This window comes from Vulpes vulpes, chromosome 14, assembly GCF_048418805.1.
Source record: "Vulpes vulpes isolate BD-2025 chromosome 14, VulVul3, whole genome shotgun sequence".
In the NCBI taxonomy this organism is placed as follows: domain Eukaryota; kingdom Metazoa; phylum Chordata; class Mammalia; order Carnivora; family Canidae; genus Vulpes; species Vulpes vulpes.
The window spans coordinates 132,231,798-132,257,313 of record NC_132793.1 but is presented as its reverse complement, the minus strand read 5'-3'; the positions used below and the strand labels follow the sequence as shown (position 1 = coordinate 132,257,313).

Below are 25,516 nucleotides of genomic sequence, written 5' to 3'. Positions count from 1 at the left end.
TGAGCCCGGATGAGTTTGGTAAGGGTGCAATGGATATAAAATATTCCCTCAGCCTCCACTGAAGATCCTTCCTTGGGATCTGTCTTAAGTGGAGGCTAGACAGACAGATTGGACTCCTTGACAGGCAGCTTCTGTAATCGGCAGCAGCGTAGCTTCCTGATGTCATCACTCAGAATGAATAGAAAAGTTGCTAAATCTTGCCCAGTGATCTCCCAGGCCGACAGCACGGAGCTGTTGGCCACACCCACCTCACGCACCCTACCCTACCTCTAACAATCCCCCTTTTCTTCACCCCCAGGTCACTGAGAACAGAGGTAGGCCCAAAGTCCATTGTTGAATGTGGCTGTGAGGCACCAAGTTGTGGGTGATGTCCCTGTGTTAGGGCAAGATTAGCCAGGCTCAGTGTCACTCAGGTCTTAGCAAAGAAGCCATTAACTTACCCTTTTTAAAATTTTAATTAATTAAAAAAATAAATAAAATTTTAATTAATTCATTCATTTATTTTACTTACCTTCATCTATTCTCCGCTCTATTTTGTAAGTTTCAAGAAAGCTGCCATATACACACTGTTAATATCTTATTCTTTACCTCGACGAATAACAATTGCTTTTCTTTTAACCAATGACATCAACGTTTACGTTCTATTTTCTTTCGGAGTAGAATATTTGTCTCCATACCCAGTATAAGCTCTGCATTTGTAGTTGGCTACCTACCACACCCACTCTGAAGATCAAGGTCAACCAAAAAGAAAAGAGCTTCATCCAGAGGCCATAATTCATTCTGCATTCTGTTAACAAGCAACATCCATTTAAAATAGCAATAGTGTTTTCAAGGTCCTGTTATTATTCAGGCAGGGACTCAAAGCGATCACTTTCTTGGATCACTTTCTTGGCATTCATAGAAGCTTAAATGTAAGATGTGTTCTGTGGGCAACTGTCTGCTTATTTTCTTTCCTAGACAAGTGGTTAACCCGTGTTGCATATCCTGTGTTTATAGAATTCCAGAAAGGTTATGTCATAGAAATCGCTGGTGTGTGTGTGTATGTGTGTGTGTGTGAGAGAGAGGGGGAGAGAGAGAGAGAGAGAGAGAGAGAGAGAGAGAGAGAGATTTATAAGGAGAATGTAAACTGAGACATCTTGAGGAGACATGCATCAGTTTACAGTCGATAGAGGATGCTGGCCTTAACTTGTCTACTCTGGTCACTGTTTTCTGTTTTATAAGCAGTGGAGAGTCCAAGAATACATCCAATGGTAACAGCCAGCGGGAGCACAAAACAATTAAAGTCAAATGCACCGATTTATTAAGTCTTTCACTTGTAACATTACAAAAATCTTCCTGAAGGTTGTAATCAGATGCAAAAAGCTTCCATTTACATTTTTTTGAAAAGCCAATTTATTTTGTCCTAAAATCTCTGAGGGTTTTTTAACAAGCATCAGCTCCTAAAATAAACAAAGAGAATAAGGGGGAAAAATAGAATTTATTAGAAGGAAAAAGTCCCCAAGGAGCTTTTATATTTTTAACATTGCCTTACATTTAAAAAACAAACAAACAAACATTATTTTACTGTTTATCCCCAAGGACTTAACGAATTTCTTAGGGGGGGTGCTATTTTAAATTCAGGGTTTTATTTCTGATTTTAAAATCACAATTAGCACAATTACTAAAGAAAATGTTTCTCCCGATATCCATAAAACAACTTAATGTTTTAATTTACCTCAGCCACCAGCTAAACACTATAGGCCATTTTGAAACATTCCCTAATCCTTGGAAATAGCATGCTTTCTCTTATATTCTTTCATACACTAATCCTTAAAAAACATATCTTCTCTCATTTTCTATTCAATGTTTGCTATTGTTGTAATCTAAGAAGGGCTTCTTTGAAAAAATGCAAAATTAAGTTTAACCCACAATTGAGTCTTACATCCTGTGGTCTTGGAATTTTAAAATTTCATTCAAAACACACATTATAAACAAAGTCTCCCAAATGACCATCCAGAGAGGAATGTGGCAAAAATCCAGAAACTATTGTAATATTTGGAACTAGCATAAGCACAAATAATCAGTGTGTTTTTTCAAGAGGGGATTATGGGTTGCAGTTTTACAAACCCTACAGGGGATTTGCACGAGATGGGCAAAGCTACATTCCACACTAGTTGTGTGCCTCCAAAAGAGACCAAACCCTTTACAGTGAATGAAGAGGATGAGGAGGTATTAAAAGGATCATCTTAATAACTAATATTTGTCCAATATAATGATAATTTGAGGACACATTCTGGTTTATAAATTCCTATAAAAATTAAATTCAATGAATATCTTTAATGAGCTTGTTTTTTAGCATATTAATTCAAGTATTAACTGTGGAAGCTGATTTGGGATGAACACAGGTTTTAGAGAGGACAACAAGGCTTTTACTTAACTTGTTAGACCAAAACCAAAATTGATATCACCAAATCAAGAGAATCCAAATTTTAGAGGCAGGAAGACCTGTGGAGTTATTAACATACAAAGTAATATTCTTAAAAAAAAAAGCACTTTTAAGAAGTAAATCTGGGGGCACCTGGCTGGCTCAGTCAGTAGAGCACATGACTCTTCATCTCAAGGTTGTGAGTTCAAGCCCCACATTGGGTGTAGAGATTACTAAAATATAATAATGATAATAAACTTTAAAAATGAAAACAAAAACCCTTAAAAAAAAAGAAGTAAATCTATAAAAAGAGTGCAAGGAGAATTACAATTAACCATTTTAGAAGCTTTTAAAATCTAGACTTCCGGGCAGCCCAGGTGGCTCAGCGGTTTAGCGCTGCCTTTGGCCCAGGGCTTGATCCCAGAAACTCAGGATCGAGTCCCATGTCAGGCTCCCTTCATGGAGCCTGCTTCTCCCTCTGCCTGTGTCTCTGCCTCTCTCTCTCTCTCTCTCCCTCTCTCTGTGTGTGTGCCCCAGGAATAAATAAATTATATCTTTAAAAAATAAAAATAAAATCTAGACTTCCAAGAAAAAAGGGAGAAGAGAAAGTTGCATTAGCACCGCAAGATATGTCAACCCATTTCCCTCCTACTCCAAAAAAAAGAAGAAAAGAAGAAAGAGAAAGAAAGAAAGGAAGAAAGAAAGAAAGAAAGAAAGAAAGAAAGAAAGAAAGAAAGAAAGAAAGAAAGAAAAGAGCTCTAAAAAAAGAATGAGGCAATGCAATAAATATAACTTTTACATCAAAAGATACAATATTTAGGGACAGGGCAGGGGAGGGAGAGTCAACGAAGCTGGAAGGCGAGGCACCTGAGGTCCTTGGTTGGTTAAGCATCTGCTTTGGCTCAGGTCGTGATCCTGGAGTCCAGGGATGGAGCCCCAGGTCAGGCTCCCTGCTCAGTGGGGAGTCTGCTTCTCCCTCCGCCCCTCCCCCCAGCTTGTCTGCTCTGGTGGTTTCTCTTCTCTCAAATGAATAAATACAATCTAAAAAAAAAAAGGAAAGAGGCTGGCAAGCAGTCACAACTCAAAACGATTCTTAGCAAAGCTGAGTATAATAATATCTTAGATATTTCTCATCTTATACCTTAGTTAATTTTATGAGTCTAATAATTAATCAAAACTTCTAACCCCACTTAGAAGAACAACCTTATCTAGAGGATTCACCCTAAATGTCATGTTTATTTCCAATATCAGAGTTAACACATTGTGTAGATCTGCAAACACTGATGGTATCTAATCTTTCTCTGCCCATATATAATTGAATGTGAGTAGATTTCGCCACCTCCGTAATGTGTCAGTTTCAGTTTTAACACACTATTCTGAGAAATTTTTGTGAACTAATATAGCATTTTTGGCTGTTTTGCTTTTAATCATCATGAAAATGCATGATTTCACTGGGAGGAACCAAGGAAAAAGATTTTCTTTACCTAAATTGCACTCATTTCATAATGTACAAACAGGAATTGCATTATCCTGGCAAACAAGCAGCTTCTCAGAAAAGGTAGCCAAGTTGCTTTAAAAATAATGTAGGAATCACTCCCACTACTGAATATTAGCTCTGATAATATGTGATCTAACAGGAAAAGTGGGGACTTCTTATATTGTGCTTTTTTTGTGATGCTGAATTATTTACACCAAACCTCCTCAACATATCCAAACTTCCTGTACAGTAATTTTTGTTTTTTGTTTTTAATGAAAACTTCTTAATGAAGGTTTTGGGAGTAGTGGAAATGGCATGCAATTATAGATTAACCAACATAAATAAGGCAGAAAGATGGCTTCAAATCTGGTTTGTCTTCTTGTGATCTGGGTGTGAAAACAGCCAACTTTCAGCACTGTGTGTGCATGTGTGTGTGTGTGTGTGTGTGTGTGTGTGTGTGTGTGTGTCTGGGGTGTGAGTGAATTATAAATGTGAATAACTGGCCTGAGGCTTTGCTCATTCATAATTTGCAGTCAACTTGAATGCTCATCACTTTTCCTCTTCCCATGGAGACTTTACCAAAGAAGGGTAGAAAGAAAGAGCTAAGTCTATGGTTTTGAAAGACCTTGGTCTCTACATACTGCTGAGTCTAAAGATCTTAAAATGGCTTTCTACTTGTATTGTTCAAAACCTTTTTATTTTATTTTTATTTTTAAAAATATTTTATTTATTCATGAGAGACACAGAGAGAGGCAGAGACATAAGCAGAGGGAGAAGCAGGCTCCGTGCAGGGAGCCCGACGTGGGACTGGATCCCTGAATCTGGATCACGCCCTGAGCCCAAGGCAGACGCTCAGCCTCTGAGCCACCCAGGCGTCCCTGCTCAAAACCTTTTTAAATGAATGACACGATTAAAGTACTTTTAGCAGCTTAAAAACAATGGAAGAAATTTAGTATTAGGAGGGCAGTTGGTCTGAATAAAGTCAGCTCATCTCTCCCCCACCTTTTTCCACTCCTGTTTAATTTTTTGCATAATTTCTATTATTTAAAATAGTCTTACTTTTATGTTTACCCTTTTACTTATCTGTGTCTCCATCCCCCCATCTTGTTTTACTTGCTCAAACTTGTCTCCCTAGTACCTAGAATGGTGCCTTGCTCACGGTGGATGTTCAGTAAATACTTTTTTTGAATCCATGTATGACAGAGGAATAGATTCTACGAGGTGAAAGTGGGATAGGATACACTGAGCCATCAGGGCTCCGAATGATGTATTTGGTGGAGTAGAGGCTACAGGGAGAAAATTGAGTTAATGGGTCACCCAAGGGCATATTTAGAAGGTTCTACTGAGACAGATTTAGTTTATCCGACCTATGTTTCCAGACAGAGGCCTCTATGATGAATTTCTTAAGAAAGTTACACATGAATGAATACCCTCAAACATTCAGAGAGGGCCTCTGCTGATCCTACGCCTACCTTGTGCCGGGCATTTTGCATATATATTACACGTGTTATTTATTATTCACTACTAATGTATGAGGTGAGTATTAATATTAACTTCCTTTTAAAAATTTATTTATTTATTCATGAGAGACAGAGAGAGAGAGAGAGAGAGGCAGAGACAGAGGCAGAGGGAGAAGCAGTCTCTCTGCGGGGAGCCTGATACAGGACTCAGGACTCCATCACAGGACCCCCAGATCATGACCTGAGCTGAAGGCAGCTGCTCAACCACTGAGCCACCAGGTGCCCCAGTATTAACCTTCTTTTGCAGAGGATCCTAGAAGTTAAGGAACATACTTAAGGTTACCCAGTTGGTATGAACTAAAATCCCTTCCCTATGCGTCACATGGTCTCTGTTAAGTTCCTTTAGTAACGGTCATGAGTCCAAATTAAAAACACAGACACTGTTATATTTGGTTTAGATCTGTTTCTCCAAAATCTATTTTGTACTGAGGCTTGATAACTTTGCTGCAAAAAAGAAAGTTAATTATAGAATATCCCTGGAAGGATACTCAAGAAATTGGTTATAGGATTGCCCTTCTAAAGGATAACTGACTGGGCCCCTGGGAGACCACAGCCAGAGGGATTTTTACTTTTTTTCTGCCAGTTAGTATTGTTAGCTAAAATGCAGGATACACTTGCTTACATTTGAATTTCAGATAAATAACAAATAATTTTTAGTACAAATATGTCCCAAATCCCAGATGGGGCAAATCCACACTAAAAATTTATTTGTTGTTTACCTGAAATTTAACCGTATTTTAACTTGTGTTCTATACTTGTATCTGCTAGATCTGGCGATGCTATGTGCATTTACTACTATAAATTTTAAATTTTGTTCCATGTGTACATATTACTCATTCTAAAAATAATCAGGTTTTTAAAAAAGTGGTTTGTTTTTACAATCTGTCATACATTGAAAGGCAATTTTAGCAAAGGATGAGAAGTAGACCTGGTATAGACTGCAATTAAATATGTGTCCTAAGGATGATTTTTCTAAATAAGTATAAAAGAACTAAATTTACAAAGATAATTTTGGCATGCATTTTGCCAGCAGAGCATAACTAAGCGGGGAAGAAAGTCTGAAAACATGCCTCCTGATGAAGTTGTAGGCATTGGAGACCTGAAGGGGACACTTCAATCATGGATCCTGGGACAAGACTAAGTCAGGAGGGGAAAGAAATTGGTATCTGTATCCCAGGTACCTTGAGCGCCATTAAGGTAGAGTCTTAAACTGACTGCACTTGAGAGCTGGAAGGAACTTTTGGGATTTTCTTTTCAATTTCGTCATCCTTTCCTGCACATTTGAAAATAAGGAAGTTCCATTTCCAACTCCAACCCCACAACTCCCCACCCCCATCATTAGCTCTCCCCCGTGGCCTAGAGATGTGTCCCAATTCTTAGGTTCTCAAAGTAACATTAATATACCTATTACGTAATTACCCTACAAGTCCCAACCTTGGGATTTTAATTCACCGATGGTAATGAAAGAGAAAGTGACCCAGCCGGCCTAGCATAAGACTATAGGAGTGGTCAGAAGAGCCCACAGATATATAGCTACAGATATTCTAGTTATGTCTATAACTGAGTGTGCCCTGAGGAAGGCTACATAATTTCTCTGGGCCACAGTTTCCTTAGCTCTTAAAAGGGGGAGTAGGAGTCCTCTTCAAGGGCATGGGAGGATCAAATGGGATCATGTACCGGAAGTCCTTGGATTAAGTTGGTTTGCAGTCATTTCAACTATGATTTTTATCTTAAAACAAGATCAGTCCACTTCTGAAATGAAGCTGGATGGTAAATCAACTGACATAATGATGACTATTCCCTGATATTCTGTGGAGTTTATTATTTATTTGCCTGCACGCTAATATTTATATCAGCGACTAAGACAAAAATTATCATGTCATTGAATAGTTACATTTTAATTTTTTTCTGCCCTTTTTTTTTGGTTAACAGCTTTATTGGGACATACTTCACATACCATATAATTTGCCCATTTGAGGTTTACAGTCAATGGATTTTAGTATATTCAGAGCTGTGCAATCATCACCACAATTTTAGAACATTTTCATCCCTCCAGAAGAGTCCTTCACCCATTAGCAGTCACTCTCCTCCCCCGCCCCATATTCCCTAGCCCCAGGCAACTATTAACCTACTTTCTATCCCTACAGATTTATTTATTCTGGATATTTCATATAAACAGAATCATACAAATATGGGATCTTTTTGTGACTCACTTCTTTCATATAGTGTATTTTCAAGATTTATCCATATTGTAACAAGTATTAGTACTTTTTTTTTTAAGGTTTTATTTATTTATTCATGAGAGACAGACAGAGACAGAGACACAGGCAGAGGGAGAAGCAGGCTCCCTCAGGGGAGCCCGATGCGCGACTTGATCCCAGGACCCAGGGATCATGATCTGAGCCCAAGGCAGACACTCAGCCACTGAGCCACCCAGGTGCCCCAGTACTTCACTTCTTTTTGTGGCCTAGTATTATCCTGTTTTATAGATATAGTACATTTTATTTAACCACTCATCCGTTGATGGCCATTTGGGTTGTTTCTACTTTTTGGCTATTATGAATAATGACTCCATGCATATTCATGTACAAGTTTTTATGTGGACATATGTTCTCTGTTCTCTTGGGTATCCACATAGGAATGGGGTTGCTGGGTTTACCTTTAGCCATTCAAAGAACTGGCAGACTGTTTTTCAATGTGGCTTCATCATTTTATATTTCCATCACATTAATGTGTGAAAGTTCTGATTTTGTACCTCCTTGCCAACATTTGTCATTATCTGTCTTTTTGGTTACTGCCATCCTAGTGGGTGTGAAATGGTTTTACATTGTGGTTTTGATGTGCATTTCCTGGATGGCTAATGATATTGAATAGTTTTCCAAGGGCTTGTTGATGGTTGACATATCTTGTAGAGAAATGTCTATTTGAATTGTTTGCCTGTTTTTAAACTGGGTTGTAGTTTTTATTTTCAGTGTAAGAACTGTTTACATATGTGTATACGTTTATATACTCTGAATACTAGATCCTTGTCAGATACATGATTTGCAAATATTTTATTACACTCTGTGGGGTGTCTTTCTCACTTTCCTGAGAGTGTCCTTTGAAGCATAAAAGTTTAGTTTTGATGAAATCCAATTATCTGTTTATTGTTCTTTTGTTGCTTATACTTTTGTCGTCATATCTAAGAAACCATTGCTAGTACAAGGTCATGCATATTTACCTCAATGCTTTTTCCTATGAGTTTTACAGTTTTAGTTATTACATTTAGATCTCTGATCCATTTTAAGGCCACTTATAAATATATATGAAGCTTAGGCTCAATTTCAGTCTTTTGCTTGTAGATATCTAGCTGTCCCAGCACCATTTGTTGAAAACTATTTCTTCCCCATTACATTGTTTTTGTTTTTGCTTTTGGTTTTGAGATTTTATTTATTTATTCATAAGAGACACACAAAGAGAGGCAGAGACATAGGCAGAGGGAGAAGCAGGCTCCATGCCGGGAGCCCAATGCGGGACTCACCCCAGGACGCCGGGATCACACTCTTGAGCCCAAGGCAGATGCTCAACCACGGAGCCACCCAGGCATCCCCCCACTACATTGTTTTGAGACTTTTGTTGGAAAGTTAATTGACCATAAATGTGAGGGCTTATATCTGCTCTCATTCTATGCCATTGATTTGCATACCTACTTTTTTCCAGTACCACATAGTTTTGATTACCATAGTTTTGTAGTAGTTTTGAAAAGAGGAAGTGTAAATCTTCCAACTTTGTCTTTCTTCAAGATTGTTTTAGTTATTCCGGTTCCCTTGAATTTCCATAAGAATTTCAGGAACGGTTTGTCATTTCTGCAACATGGACAGCTGGGATTTTCATAGTTACTATGTTGACTCTACAGATCGATCTAGGAGTATTGCCATCTTAATAATCTTTCTTTTTTTTTTTTTTTTTTTTTAAGATTTTATTTATTTACTCATGAGAGACAAAGAGAGAGAGAGACAGGCAGAGGGAGAAGCAGGCTCCATGCAGGGAGCCTGATGTGGGACTCAATCCTGTGACTCCAGGATCACGACCTGAGCCAAAGGCAGATGCTTTAACCGCTGAGCCACCCAGGCATCCCAATAATCTTTTTTTCAATCCATGAACATGAGATGCCTTTCCAGTTATTTAGATCTTTTAAAATTTCTTTCAACAATGTTTTGTAGCTTTCAGAGTATAAGAACTGAACCTTTTTTAAATCAAATTTATTCCTAAGTATTTTATTCTTTTTGATGCTATGGTAAATGGAATTGTTTTCTTTATTTTTGGCTTGTCCATTGCAACTATATAGAAATATAATGGATTTTTGTATATTGACCTTGTATCCTGCAACCTTGCTAAACTTGTGTATTTAGAATACACTTTTTTTTAAAAGATTTTATTTATTTATTTATTCATGAGAGACAGAGAGAGAGAGTCAGAGACATAGGTACATGGAGAAGCTGGCTCCAAGCAGGCAGCCCGATGCAGGACTCAAATCTGGGACTCTGGGATCACATCCTGAGCCGAAGGTAGACATTCAACCACTGAGCCACCCAGGTGTCACTTTAACACTTTTTTAGTGGAGTCCTTAGAATGTTCTATAAGATTATTGTGCAAATAGGAATAGTTTTACTCTTTTCTTTCTTTTGGATTTTATTTATTTATTTGAGGGAGAGACTGAGAGCATGAGTGAAGGGAGGGGAGAAGGAGAGGGAGAGAGACAAGCAGACTCCCTGCTGAGTCTAATGTGGAGCTTGATCCCAGAACCCTGAGATTATGATCTGAGCCAAAGTCAGATGCCTACTGGATTGAGCCATGCTGGCACCCAATTTTGCTCCTTTCCAATCTGGATGCCTTTTATTTAATTTTCTTGCCAAATTATCTGATTAGAACTTCCAGTACAGTGTTGAAAAAAAGTGGTAAGAATGGAAATCTTTGCCTTCTTCCTGATGTTAGTGGAAAAACATCAGTCTTTTACCTTTAAATATGATATTGTTCTGAATTTTTCATAGATGCCCTTTCTCATGTTGAACAAATTTCCTTCTATTCCTAGTTTATTCGGTGTTCATTAGTACAGATCTTCCTTGATTTATGATGGGGTTACATCCAGATAAATCCAACATAAGTTAAAAATATCATAAGCTGAAAATGCATGTAATACACCTAACCCAGCAAACATTACAGCTCAGCCTAGCCTACTACCTTAAACATGCTCAGTATGTTTACATTTAGCCTATAGCTGGGCAAAATCATCTAACACAAAGTCTACTTTATAATAGTGTATTGAATAGCTCATGTAATTTATTGAATACCATACGAAAAGTGAAAAACAGAATGATTGTATGGGAATAGAGTGGTTGTAAGTGTATCAGTTGTTTACCCCTGTGATGGCGTGGCTGATTGTGAGCTGCATCTTGCTCCCACTGCCCACCATCATGAGAGAGTATCATACCACCTATTGCTAGCCTGGGAAAAGATCAAAATTGAAAATTTGAAGTATGGGTTATACTGGATGCATATTATTTTCACAGTATCATAAAGTCAATAACTTGTAAGTCGAACCACTGTAAGGTAAGGGCCATCTGTATTTTGTTGAGGATTTTGTGTCTATATTTATCAGTTTGCAGTGTTCCTCTCTTGTGGTATCTTTGGTGAATTATTTTTAAAAATAATAATCATACCAAAAAATCTCCAAGGGAGTTAGGTCTTCTCCCTCCCTTGGCTACCCACCCTTTAGCCATTCACTAGTTCATAAAAACAGCTATTCAAAAATAAATCTTTTTGAATTCATTACCATTTATATTCTTGGAAATAAGTCATTAAATTTATAATCAGTTACTGAGTATTTGACATAAGATATTCTCTATTAGGTTGTAATAATAAAATCATTTAAATTTCCATAGTAAAAACAAACAAACAACTCACTGACAATCAGAAACTCCATCTCTAGAGGTATAATTTGTGTAAGTCATGCTCTCTGAACCTCACCTGTAAAAACAGGAATAAAGGGGGGACCTGGATGGCTCGGTAAGTTAAGCATCCAACTCTTGATTTCAGCTCAGGTCATGATCTCGGGGTCCAGACATCAAGCCCCCTGTTGGGCTCTGCCCTGGGCATGGAGCCTACGTGGGATTTTCTCTCTCCCTTTGTCGTTCCCAACCCTCTCTTTCTCTCTCTCTTTTCCTCCCTCTTAAAACAAACAAACAATCACACAAGGAATAAAATCCCCTCCCTGCTACTTTGTCCTGAGGACTGATTGAGATATTTGTGAGAAGGCTTGGGATAGTGAAGATTCAATTATATTTACTGTGGACTCACAAACTGTATATCATAGTATCCCTTTAAATAGAAAGCTGCTTGCCTGCATGTTAGATTGGCACACAACTTTTCAAAAACCCTCTATGGCATAAAACTAAATACTTCTGTATGTAATATATTTTTCAGAAGTTATCTTTCAGTTCTTAAGTCCTTTTTTTGCCTAGATTCTTTGATTTGTTGCCTATTTCGGAAACTTGGAAAGTACCATGCAAATACAGATATAGCTTTGCTAAGTTAAAAATAAAATAGTGTTTGCTGGTGAAGGAAAATATGATGCTATGTAGGTAAAACTGTGTGATGAAAATCAGATTCGCATTTCATAAGAACATTTCTGGAGGACCTTAGACTTGAAAAGAAAGAGCCAAATGCTTCTCCCAGATGATAGTTTATAACTCGCACTGAAGTCAAGAGTAATTCTGAGGGTAGACTTTAAGCCAAGTGTTTGGAAAGCTGGGAGAAAAAAAAAAAAAAAAGAAGCATGCATAAATTTCCAAATCTTTCCAAAGTACTTAGATGGGAGGCAATTTGTAGTTAAGATCTTGAGAAATGTTTTTTCCACTAGTGGGATATTCATAACACCTTAATATATTTTAGCCTCCACAGGATGCTAATCATGAAACATTCAAGTAGCAAAAACTATATAGACAACAGTACTATTTATAGTATCTAACATGGAGTATTTTTTAAAATTTCTACTTAGTTTTTTAATTTAATTTTATTTATTTATTCATGAGAGACATAGAGAGACAGAGAGAGGCAGAGACACAGGCAGAGAGAGAAGCAGGCTCCATGCAGGGAGCCCAACATGGGACTCGATCTCGGGTCTCTAGGAACACACCCCAGGCCGAAGGTGACACTAAACCACTTAGCCACCCGGGCTGCCCTCTATTTAGTTTTTTAAAAACACATGTTGATGTTTGTTTATTTATGCATTTATTATAAGGAAAAATAACTTTATTTTTACATTTTATTTAAACTCAACTTGCCAACATAGAGTATAACACCCAGTGCTCATCTCATCAAGTGCCCTCCTTAATACCCATCACCCAGTTACCCCATCACCCCCACCTTGCCTTCCACAATCCTTTGTTTCCCAGAGTTAGGAGTCTCTCATGGTTTGTCTTCCTCTCTAATTTTTCCCTATTTATATATTTTTAAAGTAAACTCTATACCCAACATGGAGCTCAATCTCATGACCCCAAGATGAAGAGTTGTACACTCTACCGACCGAGCCAGCCAGGTGCCCCTAACATGAAGTCTTTAAAGATGCCTTTAGATAGTTTTTCTAAATGCCTTTTACAAATTAAATACAACATTGTGAGATTGAGGTGAAACTTTTCAAACATACGTCTTGCATAAAACTAAGCTCATACTCAATATTTATTACTAGCCTAATAATTTGAAATTATCTTAGATAACCTTTTTCCTGCAGTAATTTCACAAGATATCTTTTTAAAATTCCTACATGTTGACATAAATATAAGTTTTTAAATTAGTTAAAGTTAAAATATGTACATCCTGATATAATGACAATTATTAAAAGTGACAACGTACAACTTTGATTACGAAGTTCCAGGGGATTCGTGGTTAATCAACTGTTTTTGACACAGTTAGGTATTTCACAAGACAGGAATTGCTATCTCTCACTATTTGTCACTGCTTGAATAGACTGGTTCCGAAGTTGATCTTAGTCTATTTTGGACAAGGGTGCTAGCCACAAAGGTCATAATCTATCAGTTGATGCTTATCATTACACTATCTATGACACAAAGTAACACAGATGCAAACAGTACAACCTTTCTGGTAGGCTTTCTCTGAAAAACTGATAAAGGCCATCTGTGCCCAAGGTTAATAGTAACACAGGCCAGGGGAGAAAATGTGGGGATCTTTTTCTATCCTCTTGATTTCCTATATCACCATAGCCAGATTTTTATGAAAAAAAAAAAGTACCAACCCCCCCCCTAAAAAAAATACAATGAATTTATTGAGAGACAATTCTTTCCATTTAATCATCTACATAATTTTCTAGTTTCACCTTTGCAACAGATCTCTAAAGGAGGTAGTATTAGTCCTTCTAATAGAAAAAACAAAACAAAACAAAACCCAGCTGAGCATCAGTATGAGTGACAGAATTTTTTTTAAGATTTTATTTATTTATTAATGAGAGAGACACAAAGAGAGAGAGAGAGAGGCAGAGACCCAGGCAGAGGGAGAAGCAGGCTCCATGCAGGGAGCCCGACATGGGACTCAATCCCAGGTCTCCAGGATCAGGCCCTGGGCTGAAGGCAGCGTTAAACCGCTGAGCCACCCGGGCTGCCCCCTCTAAAGAGGTTAACGTTTACAGAGTACCTACTGCATATACTGTTATTTTGTGTAATGTCTGAACTAATTCTTAATTTGTGCCTGAGAAATAGGTTTTACATTCCCCACTAGCAGGTGAGGGAAAATGAGCTTGCCCACAGTTGGCCTTCTGACTCGTAGTGGAGGGAGGATGCAGTGGTAGAGCTAGTCCAGTGCTCTTTCCGTCACATCCCAGCTGTTTTTAAACTATGGGTGTTCAACACTGGCTCAGCACAGAACCCAAACCCACTGCAATATCTGATACACGACAAAGGGGAAAGTTTAGGAAATCAAAATTTATATATATATCCCCTTGTAAACAAATAACTGGTATGTTGTGATGCATGTGGCATTGTCTTTTTTTTTTTTTTTTTTTTGCATAGTGCTGTCATTTTTTGTAAAACTGGCTTTATCTTGTTTTTACCATGAAAAGAACAAGGCATATCAATCACACATGGAAACATTTTCTTCCAATTACATTAGCTATGAAAACTTTTGACAAATTATTAGATTTGTACACACCAAATGTGCATTTGATTCCATTCACGTTCCACATCAGTAGAGTGAACGGCCCATTCTTTTTCTTACTTCACCTTCTTGAACTGCTGCACATGTTAGCAAGTTATGTGAAGCTTTGGGGCTGCAAAGAAAAAAAAAAGAGAGAGAGAGAAAATCAAATTTCCAGAGCTAAAGAATCCTGTGCAAATCAAACACAATGGGAAAGAAAAGAGTGAATATTTATTTTTGTTACTCAAGTTCTCCTGAAGCCCACTCCATGAGTCATTTTCAGGGTTCTCTTTATTTCTTTTAATCCTTCTTTTCCTTCTAGAATTACATAGCCTGATGGAATCCTTGACACTCTTTCAATCTCCTGTACATTTTGTTAACCTTGATGAACATGTAGTAGAAAACTATGGGGATGCTGTTAGTAAAGAAGTGGGGGGGTATAAAGAGGAATGAAAACCACAAGTTAAGAAATTTCTCTAGAGTGGGGCGCCTGGGTGGCTCAGGTGGTTAAGCACCTACTTTCATATCAGGTGGTGATTCCAGGGTCCTGGGATGGAGCCCCCAAAGTGGGACATCTGCTTCTCCCTCTCTTCCTCCGTCCCTACCCCCGCTTGTGCTTTCTCTCAAATAAATAATTTTTTTTTTTTTAAGAAGGAAATTTCTCTGGAGTAAAGTTCTTAATTTTTTTTCTTATTTTGTACTTAAATTCATTTTAATTAACATATACTTTATTATTAGTTTCAGGGGTAGAATTTAGTGATTCATCAGTCTTACATAATACCCAGGGTTCATTACATCATCATCCTTAATGCCCATCACCCAGTTACCCCATCCCCCTACCCATCTCCCCTCCAGTGATCCTCAGTTTGTTTCCTAGTTTTATGAGTCTCTCTTATGGTTTGCCTCCCTCTCTGTTTTCATCTTATTTTATTTTTTAAGATTTATTTATTTATTCATGAGAGACACACAGAGAAAGGCAGAGACACAGGCAGAGAGAGAAGCAGGCTCCCTTGCTGGGAGCCCTATGCAGGACTCATTCCAGGGCCCCAGGATCACACCCTGAGCCAAAGGCAGATGCTCAACCACTGAGCCACCCAAGCATCTCTTATTTTATTTTTCCTTCCCTTCCCCTATGTTCATCTGTTTGGTTTCTTAAATTCCACATACTAATGGAATCCTATGGTATTTTCTTTCTCTGAAAAAGTTCCTAATTTCTAATATGAGTTGTCAGTAAAGCTTTCTTAGGCACACAGCTACCTCACAATCCAATCACACCAAATGCTGCTTTACAGCCTGAGAGGCTCTCATTGGCCATCTACAGCAAGTTTCCCAACCTTTTCTGACATGAGCACCTCTTAAAATGGAATAACAATAATAGCGATAGTGCCATTTCTGAGTGGGATAGGATAAAGAAGTGAATTCACACCAATCTGGATAAAATGGCCAGTACATTCAGCAATTTAAACACTGATTTTGGAAGTGTTAAAGATATTTCACATGCTTTGCAAGAATTTTCATTAGGTGAATGCAACTTATGGATTTATTGAATAAAAATAACAATGATAAAAAAATAACAATGATCAAAACTAACACTGCCACAACATATATGTGACAGGTATCATTCTATGTGATTTAGACATCAGCAACACTTTGAAGCCTCATGACATAATGAACGTCTTCAATCCTCATGACAACCCTGTGAATTAGGTGCTATCATCTCCAATTCGTAGGAGCAAAAACGCAGGCATTAGCAATAGGCAGTCACTTGTCTAAGGGCTCAGAGGAAGAACCTATGCAACATGGTGCTAGAGCCCACGTTCTTCATCATGAGGCTGCCTGGCAAAATGTTCAATGTTTTACTGTGTCTCATCAATACAAGATAGTGTCACTTAATCTTTGAATAAAAGCAATGTTGAGGGGCACCTGGGTGGCTCAGTGGTTGAACATCTGTCTTTGGCTCAGGTCCTGATCCCAGAGTCCTGGGATCTAGTCCCACATCAGGCTCCCCTCAGGAGCCTATTTCTCCCTCTGCCTATGTCTCTGCCTCTCTGTCTATGTCTCTCATGAATAAATACAATTTTTTAAAAAAGTTATTTAAAAAAACAATGTTGAAATGTGTCATTGAGTTTATTTTTTATTAAAAAAAAATTTTTTTTTTTTTACAGATTTTATTTATTTGACAGAGAGAGGGAGAGAGCACAAGCAGGGGGAGGTACAGTCAGAGGCAGAGGGAGAAGCAGACTCCCCACTGAGCAGGGAGCCCAATGTGGGGCTGGATCCTAGTACTCTGGGATCATAACCTGAGCCAAAGGCAGACACTTAACTGACTGAGCCACCCAGGTGCCCTGTGCCACCAAGTTTAAACCACCACAGCGAAGCATGCCCCCTTCATGAATGTGCTTATCTTATTGCCACTAACTGCTTCACATGCTCCTTGGATATATTACTCAAGGGCTCTGAACCTCATTCCCTTTAATATTTAAATGTTTTGTTTATTGTTTTTAAAAAGAAACTACAGGCCATTACTCCCTTTAATGTTAAACTCTTGAAGAAAGATTAGGTCTAATCCCTATGACAAAGATTCTCCAAGTTTGGCTCATGGACAATTCGCATCAGAATCCCTGACCAGCCTGCCAGGAATGTCTGTTCCCAAGCTTCGGCCCAGATTTTCCCCTCTAGAGTCTTAAGGAGTGGGACCCAGGAGATGCTGACGCCAAGGTTTGAGGACCTTTCTCCAGACCCTTTTTGTGACTCTACTTAGAATGCCTACCCGCTGCTTCTACATGCACCAAACCCCCACCTGGAGTTCCCCTGAGTACAAGATACTCTTTCACACCTCAGAGCCTGAACATGTTGTTTCCTGTGCTTCTCATGCTTCTTCCTCCTCTGATCATCTTCTAACCTCCCCCTCTATTAAGAGTCAGTTCAATAATCATCTCTGTAAGGCTTCCTCGGGTCCATCAATCAAGAGTTAGGTACTTCTTCCACTAGACTCCATTGCCATTAAACTCCCACATCTATCCTAGAATTACACTGCGCTCCGTTAGCCAGGGAGTCCCCTGAAGTCTCTGCATTATCTACCTTTTTAAACCACCAAAGATCATGTCTGACGTGAAGTGGTAGGGACTCCAAACTTGCTGTGTGGATGGACTTGCTGGTGAGTTCAGTGTTGTCCAAAGACTGGAGTACTGACAGTTTTGCAGTTAATTCTACTGAGATGGTAGGTCAAGTACATAATGTCTGTTAGAAAATAATTTTCTAGGGCACCTTGGTGGCTTAGTTGGTGTGGCCTTAGGCTCGGGTCATGATCCCAGGGTCTTGGGATTGAGCCCTGTTGTCAGGCTCCCTACTCAGCGGGGAGCCTGCTTCTCTCCCTCTCTTCTCTGCTCACTTTCTTGCTGTCATTATTTTTTTTTCTCTCTCTCTCAAATAAAATCTTTTTATAAAAAAAGAAAATAATTTTCTAGCAAATAGTACAACAGAAATAATTTTATATGGTAAGTTTTTTTTTCTGGCACATTTATTCTTTTTTTTTTTTAATTTTTATTTATTTATGATAGTCACAGAGAGAGAGAGAGAGAGAGAGAGGCAGAGACACAGGCAGAGGGAGAAGCAGGCTCCATGCACCGGGAGCCCGATGTGGGATTCGATCCCGGGTCTCCAGGATCGCGCCCTGGGCCAAAGGCAGGCGCCAAATCGCTGCGCCACCCAGGGATCCCTCTTTTTTCCTTTTTTTATGTTTTGTATTTTGAATGGGCAATACTTAAATTAGATACAAAAATTCAAAGTATCCAAGACAGCTGACTGGGAGATAAGTCACCCCCTCACTACATCCTCCAACCACTGAGTCCTTTACAGTTTCTATTGTGTCCTTCCAAAGCCATTTTAGATACATATAGGCAAATAAGTATGTATTTATCTAATGCTACTTTGTATCTTGCTTTTTAAACTTTGTGACTTTTTCACTTAAGTACATAAAAAGCACCTCATTAATAGATGCGTACTATTCAATTCTGTGAATCTATCATGATTTTTAAATTAAGTATTTAATTTTAATTCCAGTAGAGTTAATACAGTGTTATATAATTGTTTCAGGTATGATTTTTAAAAAATATTTATTACTTTTTAAATTTATTTATTTATTTATTTATTTATTTATTTATTTATTTATTCATGAGAGACACACAGAGAGAGGCAGAGGCATAGGCAGAGGGAGAAGCAGGCTCCCTACCAGAAGCCTGATAAGGGACTTGATCCCAGGACCCCAGGATCACAACCTGAGCCAAAGGCAGACACTCAACCACTGGGCCACTCAGGGACCCCATGAGTTTTTTTCTAAATAAGACACCTCTTGATTGACTTTTACGTTGTTACCAGTATTCTCTACCATCAATGATGCTACAATATATAGGTAATTTCATACATGTGTGAGTATATTTGTAGGATAGATTTCTAGAAATGGAATTGTAGGATTAACGGGTAGTGACAAGTTTTGCAAAACTGGTTTCATAAAGATTATACCCATTTTCACTCCCATTAGGATATATGTGAATACTTGTTTCTTGACATCTGGCCAATAGTATTTTCTTTCTTGAGGTTCTAAAATGAATAAAGGAAACCCTTCAAATAAGTGTAGTTTCATCTACTGGTCTAATCCAGGAGCAAGATTTTTTTTTTTTTTCCAGAAAGTCAACACAGATGATTGCTCTATAGGATCTCTTCTCCTCCCCGAGCAGGCTGGCACTGGGGCACTCATTGTTGGTCTAATACCAATACTTTTGAACCCTAGAATAATTGTGTGTCTTCAGAATAACTTCTCCCTTGCTGTGGAAGACATCCTGTTCATTCTATACTTACTGAGCACCTATCATGTACCAGGCATTGTTCTAGTGGCTTAGTTTTGAACAATAAATAAAATAGACAAAAGTCCCGGTCATCATTAAGACTACATTATGGGGCAGCCCGGGTTGCTCAGTGGTTTAGCGCCGCCTTTAACTCAGGGCCTGATCCTGGAGACCTGGGATCGAGTTCTGCGTGGGGCTCCCTGCATGGAGCCTGCTTCTCCCTCTGCCTGTGTCTCTGGTCTTCTCTCTGTGTGTATTTTATGAATAAATAAACAAAACTAAAAAAAAGATTACATTATGATGGGAGGAGGCAGAGAGTAAACACGATACACAGGTATGATATGTGGTATATTAATTTATAAGTGCCTTGGGAAAAATAGAGAAGGAGGGAATAGGGAGCATGAAGAGTCACTTTTGTGGAGGGTGGTTAGGAAAGGTCTCAGGTGACTTTTTTTTTTTTTTAAGATTGTATTTATTTATTCATGAGAGACAGAGAGAAAGAGAGAGAGGCAGAGACACAGGCAGAGGGAGAAGCAGGCTCCATGCAGGGAGCCTGATGTGGGACTCAATCCTGGGACTCCAGAATCATGCCCTGGGCCAAAGGCAGGCACCAAACCGCTGAGCCACTCAGGGATCCCTCAGGTGACATTTAAGCAAAAATCTGAAAGCAGTGAAAGAACGAGCAAGGTAAAAAGCAAGGAAAGAGCAAAAGAAGTTGGTAGTGTGTCTGGTTTGTCCTGGAACAGCAAGTTAGCCTGCTAGTTAGAGCTTAGGGAGCAAGAGGAAGAGGAAGAGGAAGAGGGGAGGTCAGGAGGTCAGGGAATTTGAGTAGCAGGTCAGATTGTGCAAGTCCTTATAGTGAAATGGGAAAACCATGGAGAGTTCTAGAGGGTTGTTCTGAGTGCTCCACTGAGAATAGACTTAAGGAGGGCAAGAATGGAAGAAGGGAAAACCAGTTAGGAGACTTTCTGAAAAGGAGGTGAGAAAGGAGGTGGGTCTCACCAGGTTGGTAGCCATGGAGGTGTGGAAATGTTGGGACTGTGGGTCTATTTTGAAGGAATGGCTGGCATGATTTGGTTAGACTGGATACTGGATGTGAGAGGAAAAGGAGGCAAGAATGACTCCAAGGTCCTTGGCTTAAAGTAGAAGGATGGAGTTGTCTTTTACTGGAGTTGGAAAAGAAAGTGGGCAGAGCATGTTTTAGGGCGAAGATGTATTGTGATTTGGCTTGTGGTTACCATGGCTTTCTGTGGCTGGGGTTCTCAGATGGCCTTGGTTCCAAACTAAGTTAATGGCCTAGACTAGAGCATCACTGAAATAAATGCCTTCTTGGGCTGAAGACTCTAAGGAATTTGCCCATGGGCACTGTCCTCCTTCTGGGCTACCCTGTTCCAAGTCAGACGTGCACAGGGAGCTATTATATTTAAATGCTCTTACATCTTCCCTTTTTCTGCGTGAAATACTTAATCAAAGGGATAGGCAAATGCACACACAGACAGCATCACACATAACGAAAAACCTTGCAAACAACTACAAAAACAAAAACAAAAACAAAAACAAAACAAAACTTGATTTCTTGTCCGATATGGAACAAGCGGAACATGAGATGAGCCTTCATCAGAGGACTCACTGTCCTCCAAAAATCAAGGCTCCATTCAATCCCACATTTGCGGGTCTGTGGGATCACCAAACCCCCGGCTCCCAGACATCCCCAGGCTGGGCTGGTAAAGAAAAATACACCGGGGCAATCTGAACCGTGCCTGATTGAAGGACGCAGCCAGCCAGCAATTAACTAATTCACTGGACTCACATATTCGAAAGAGGGCACTCGGCTTCATAGAGTCGTTGCTAAAACGTCTGATGAAATAATACCCGCGATGGAATGAATATTTCTGCAAACGCGCACAAGGGCGAGGTTGAAAGCAAAGCCGTAGTTTTAAGGCTTACTAGTGGGAGGAAAGGAAAACAAAACACACAGGAACAGAAACTCCGATGCAGCAACGAACTTCCAAAGGCTGAGAAGAGGCGAGGGGAGAAGAGACCGTGAACGGAGTCCCTGAGAGGCAGGTGGACCCTGGGCCGGGCGACGAGGCAGAGCATCCACCTGCCTTATTTATTATTTATTTATCCCCCCCCCCCCCGCATTCCACTCGCGATGCCAGCGGGTGGTCGAGAAAGAAAACAACCCACTGCTTCAAGAGAGGGGCTCAGGAAATCCGAAGTCGCTTCGAACCAGGCCGAGGGGTGGCCGGACTAGGTGACTCAGAGGCGTGACTCAAACCCGACACCGGGGGCCGCCAGCTGCGGGAGGCCGGGGGCGCGGCGTCAAACACATTTTAGGAAAGTACCAGGCTCGAGGAAGGCGACAGGAAGCCTCCCCGGGGGACCGGCCTGCGGCTCCCCCTGCCCCCGGGCCTGACCTCTTAACCATCCGCGCCGAGCGCGGTTTCTGGTCTCCTGGCTTCCCCTTCTTCCCTCGCAGCCCGCCCACCCCGCCACCCGTCCCTCTTCCACCCAGGGTCACGCGGCGTGTGTGTGCTAGACGTCGTGCCCCTCGCAGCGGCCCTGCGCCCGCCCGCTCCCCGCCTCCGCGGCCGCCGCTCCCCCCTCCCCGGCCCGCCCCTCCCCGCCCGCCGCCCGGGCACGCGCCGCACGGACCGCGCCGGGAGCCGCGCTAGACAAACACCTGTCCCGCCCGGGCTCCGCGAGACTTGGGGGCGAACGCCTAGGCAGCAGTGGGCGCGTTCTCGCGAGGTTTAGGAAATTTCCCACGGCCCGTGTTGTGTCTGAGTTGAGTAGTGGAAGGCGGTGGGAAGGAGGTGTAGCGTGAGACTGGGCTGCCCGCATTGCGCACATGCGCAGTGCCGCGCGCGTGTGCCGCGCCAATCCTGCAGCGCCTGGGGCAGGCCTCCGGCAGCGGATTCCAGTTCTCCGGGTTTTGGGGCTCCCTACGGGAGGGGCCGGTGCTCGAGCTGGGAAATCTCTAGGAATTGAAAGGGCAAGGCCGGCGGGGGTGGCGGGGGTGGCGGGGGGGATGTGGCAGGTAGGAGGGGGCGGCCAGGGCTCGGGCCCTTCTTTCTATTAAATGCCCACGCGGCACACCGCCTCGCTCCGGGGTTTCCGGGCGTAGGCTGGCTGGAGTCCGTCCCGGGCGGCGAGCAGCCTCCTCGACGGTGCCAGGCCCCGGGGCGCCTGGGCAGGGTCTGTCCCCATCGCACCCGGCTCACACGCGGCCGCGCACGGCGAGGAGGCCCGGCCAGCGGGCAGCTCCCCGCCCCGGGGGCTCCTCGGGGTTGAGCGCAGCTGCGGTCTGGGGGGCTCGGTCCCGGCGCAGCCTCCACCTCGGGGCGCACATCAGGGGCGGGGGTGCCCTTGCAGAGGCCTCGGCCTGACCTCATTCCACGCCCGGGGAGGAGGAGGCGGAGTCCCCGGAGCTCAGCCGCCGACGGTTCCCATCCGCGGGGCTCCGGGGAGTCGGCCCACGCGGCCCTCTCGTGCGCGGGCGGGGGCGGGGGCGCGGGGGGCGCAGGCCGTGCGGGGCGCGTCCCTCCCGGGCTCCGGGCGCCTCCGCGGCTCCGGCCTCGGACGCGGGCACTGGCGTAGGGAGGCGTCCAATGAACGTGTGAATGAATGAACAGGGCTGGGAACCGGAGTGAGCGGGAAGCCGCTTGGAAAACACCCATTTGAGGAGGCGTCTCCCGCGGGCCTGTGAGACGCGGCCGGTTTTCCCAGGACCCCTCCTCCCTCGCCCTCGGCCCCGCCTCCTGACCCCTCCAGTCCCCGTCCCGTCCCCGTCCCCGTCCCCGCCGTAATCCCCTCCGGTTTTCCTCAGTCTCCGCGTCCGTCCCTCAGGGCGCGTCCCAAAACCCGGATAGCCGGAGCGCTCCCCATGGACCACACTGCGGGCTCGCCCGCGGAGGCGCCGCCTGCGCATGCTCCGTCGCTCGGGTAGGTTTCCAGGGAAGGCAGCGAGCAGGATCCCCCAGTCCGCGGGCGGCGCGAGGCGTCCGACTCTTCGCGGCGGCGGCGGCGGCGGCGGCGGCGGCGGCGAGGGGAAGAGCCGCGCGGGGGCTGGGTGGCCTCGAGGAGTGAGGAGAAAGGGAAGGGGCGGGGGAGAGGGACCGGGGAAGGCGTCAGGGGGAATCTCGCGAGGGTTGGAGTTTTGGCGAGAGTTTGTGGAAGATGGCGCCTGTTGTGACAGGGTAAGTCTGGGGGAATCGGAGCGCTGGGAATCGGGGAAAGTTGCGGGCGTCTCGCAGCCCGCGGCGGGCGGCGCGTTCGGGGGCCGCGGCGCGCTCGGCGTCCGGGGCCGCGGGGGCGGCGGCGCGTGGCCGTGCGCTGCCCGCTCCGCTCCGCTCCGCGCCGCCGTGGCCGTGGCCGTGGCCGTGGCCGGGGCTCGGGCTCGGGCGCGAGGGGCGGGCGGCGGCGGCGGCGGGAGGCGGGTGCGGGCGTGAGTGCGGCGGGGCCCGCGGGCGCCGTGCGGGGCGCGCGCCTCCCGCGCCTCCCCCGCCGCCCGCGCCGCCGCCGCCCGCCGCCCGGGGCCCGGCCTCCCTGCCCCCGGCCCCGCGCAGCTTTGTTCCTGCGGGCGCCCGTCGCCTGCTCGCCCGGCCGCGGCCCCGCAGCCCCCGGCGCTTTGTCTCGCCCGCTGCCCCCCGCGACTCTCTACCCCCGGCCCTTTGTCTCGCCGCCTCGGGCGCTTTGTCCGCCCCCTCCCCTCCCCTCCCCGCCCTCGGCCGTCCTTCCTCCGTGCCCCTTTGTTGTGCCCTGCCCAGCGCGCAGGCACGGCCCCTGCGTGTGCTCGTGCCCCTCGGCGGGCTCCGCGCTCACCTTGCCGCCTGGCACCGAGCGGCCCGGGCCTTTGTCTCCCCCGCGCAGGGCCGGGTCGGCGGGCAGCCCCCGCGCTCGCATCCCCGCCGTCTGCACCGCCCGCGGAGCGCGTCGGCTGAAGCGGCTGAAGCGGCTCGGCCCCGGGGGCTCCGTCCGTCGGTCCGTCCGTCGGTCCGCCCCCCCCCTCCCCCGGCGGCGGTGCCTGGGCTCTCAGGACCCGCGGGGGCGCCCGCACCTCGGGGTCCCGTGTAACCCGCACGCGGCGCACGGGCCCCCCTGCCTCCCGGGATCGCAGCGTCTGCAGCCGGCTTCGTGGCCTCTCGGGCCCGCGGATGTTCTGCTTGGAAACCGCAGGAGCCGTGGAGGAGGACCTGGTCCCCCGGTCCCTGCCGCCGCCGCAGCCCCCCCCCCCCCCCCCCCCCGCGGTCGCAGCCTGCGCTGGCGGACCGGGTGTCGCAGGCCGCTCGGGGGACGCGCGACCCGAGGGCTCGGGCCCCGCCTTGGGGGGCTCTTTGCTACGCGAACTAGTTGTCGAGTGAATTTTGAGGTTGAAGACTCCTGCGTACCGGGGGCGCGTGTCAGCCTCTTCTAGACCCTGGGTCTGGAGTTACTTCTTTCTTTTTCTTTTTTTTTCTTCCTAGTAACTCCTATAGGGTAAAAGGGAAGGCCATCCCGACTGGGAGTTTTGATGTGAATGTTTTACTTTTCTCTTAATCCTCAGATAGTTTGTAATTATGTGCTTTCGCCCTGTAGATTTGTGACAACCCTTCTGTCCCATCTTTGGAGTTGAAATGAGGAACACGCTTAAGAGTGCGGTTTCTGGTTGAGGAATACTGCTCCTAGAATCTTTGTGGAATGCATTAATCAAATGCAATTAAAAGACATTTAAGTAATAGTCTTAAGTAAGGTAAAGTCACTTCTAATGTTAAAGGAGCTTTAAATTGTTCAGGGTGCTTATTGTCATGGTAATGTGAAAAGTGGGAGCTGGGGAAGGGGTGGGCGGAGAGTGCTGTGGTGTGTTGAAGCAGCCGGAATATTCCGGTGCTGGGGATGAGAACTATCCGGTGTTCCAGGTTTACTAGATCAAATGTATTTTTTTTTTTTTTTTTTAGATTAAATGTGTCGTTTGGAAGTTGTTTTCTTCCCCCTTATTAGTTGACCACGAACTTTAGAAGTTGTGTTGCCCAGAGAATCCTTTGGAGTGTCATTTCTTTATAAACTCAAGTTCCACCTAAAGTGGTACTAGTGGAGGATATACAAA

General features: G+C 43.7%; 1 protein-coding gene and 1 long non-coding RNA gene across 12 annotated transcripts in view; one reads left to right on the top strand and one right to left on the bottom strand.

Annotated features, from left to right (window-relative positions):
• Positions 1-25,516, top strand: part of RBPJ (recombination signal binding protein for immunoglobulin kappa J region) — a 226,781-nt gene that overhangs the window by 96,848 nt on the left and 104,417 nt on the right. Inside the window, exons 1-3 of one of the 11 annotated variants that reach the window (XM_072737949.1) lie at positions 22,308-22,426; positions 23,281-23,376; positions 25,009-25,162. The exons of 2 other annotated variants lie outside the window; for them this stretch is intronic. Coding sequence is in view for 2 of the 9 variants with exons in the window: in XM_025997407.2 (XP_025853192.1) it covers positions 23,318-23,376 (59 nt within the window). In the remaining 7 variants the exon portion in view is untranslated. 8 more of the 11 variants (XM_072737950.1, XM_072737946.1, XM_072737948.1 and 5 more) reach the window with 8 other exon arrangements.
• Positions 1,278-21,446, bottom strand: LOC140595518 (uncharacterized). Its single transcript, XR_011997215.1, has 3 exons — positions 21,376-21,446; positions 14,600-14,717; positions 1,278-1,439 (listed from the first exon to the last, which is right to left on the bottom strand). It is a non-coding gene; the product is annotated as an uncharacterized lncRNA (long non-coding RNA).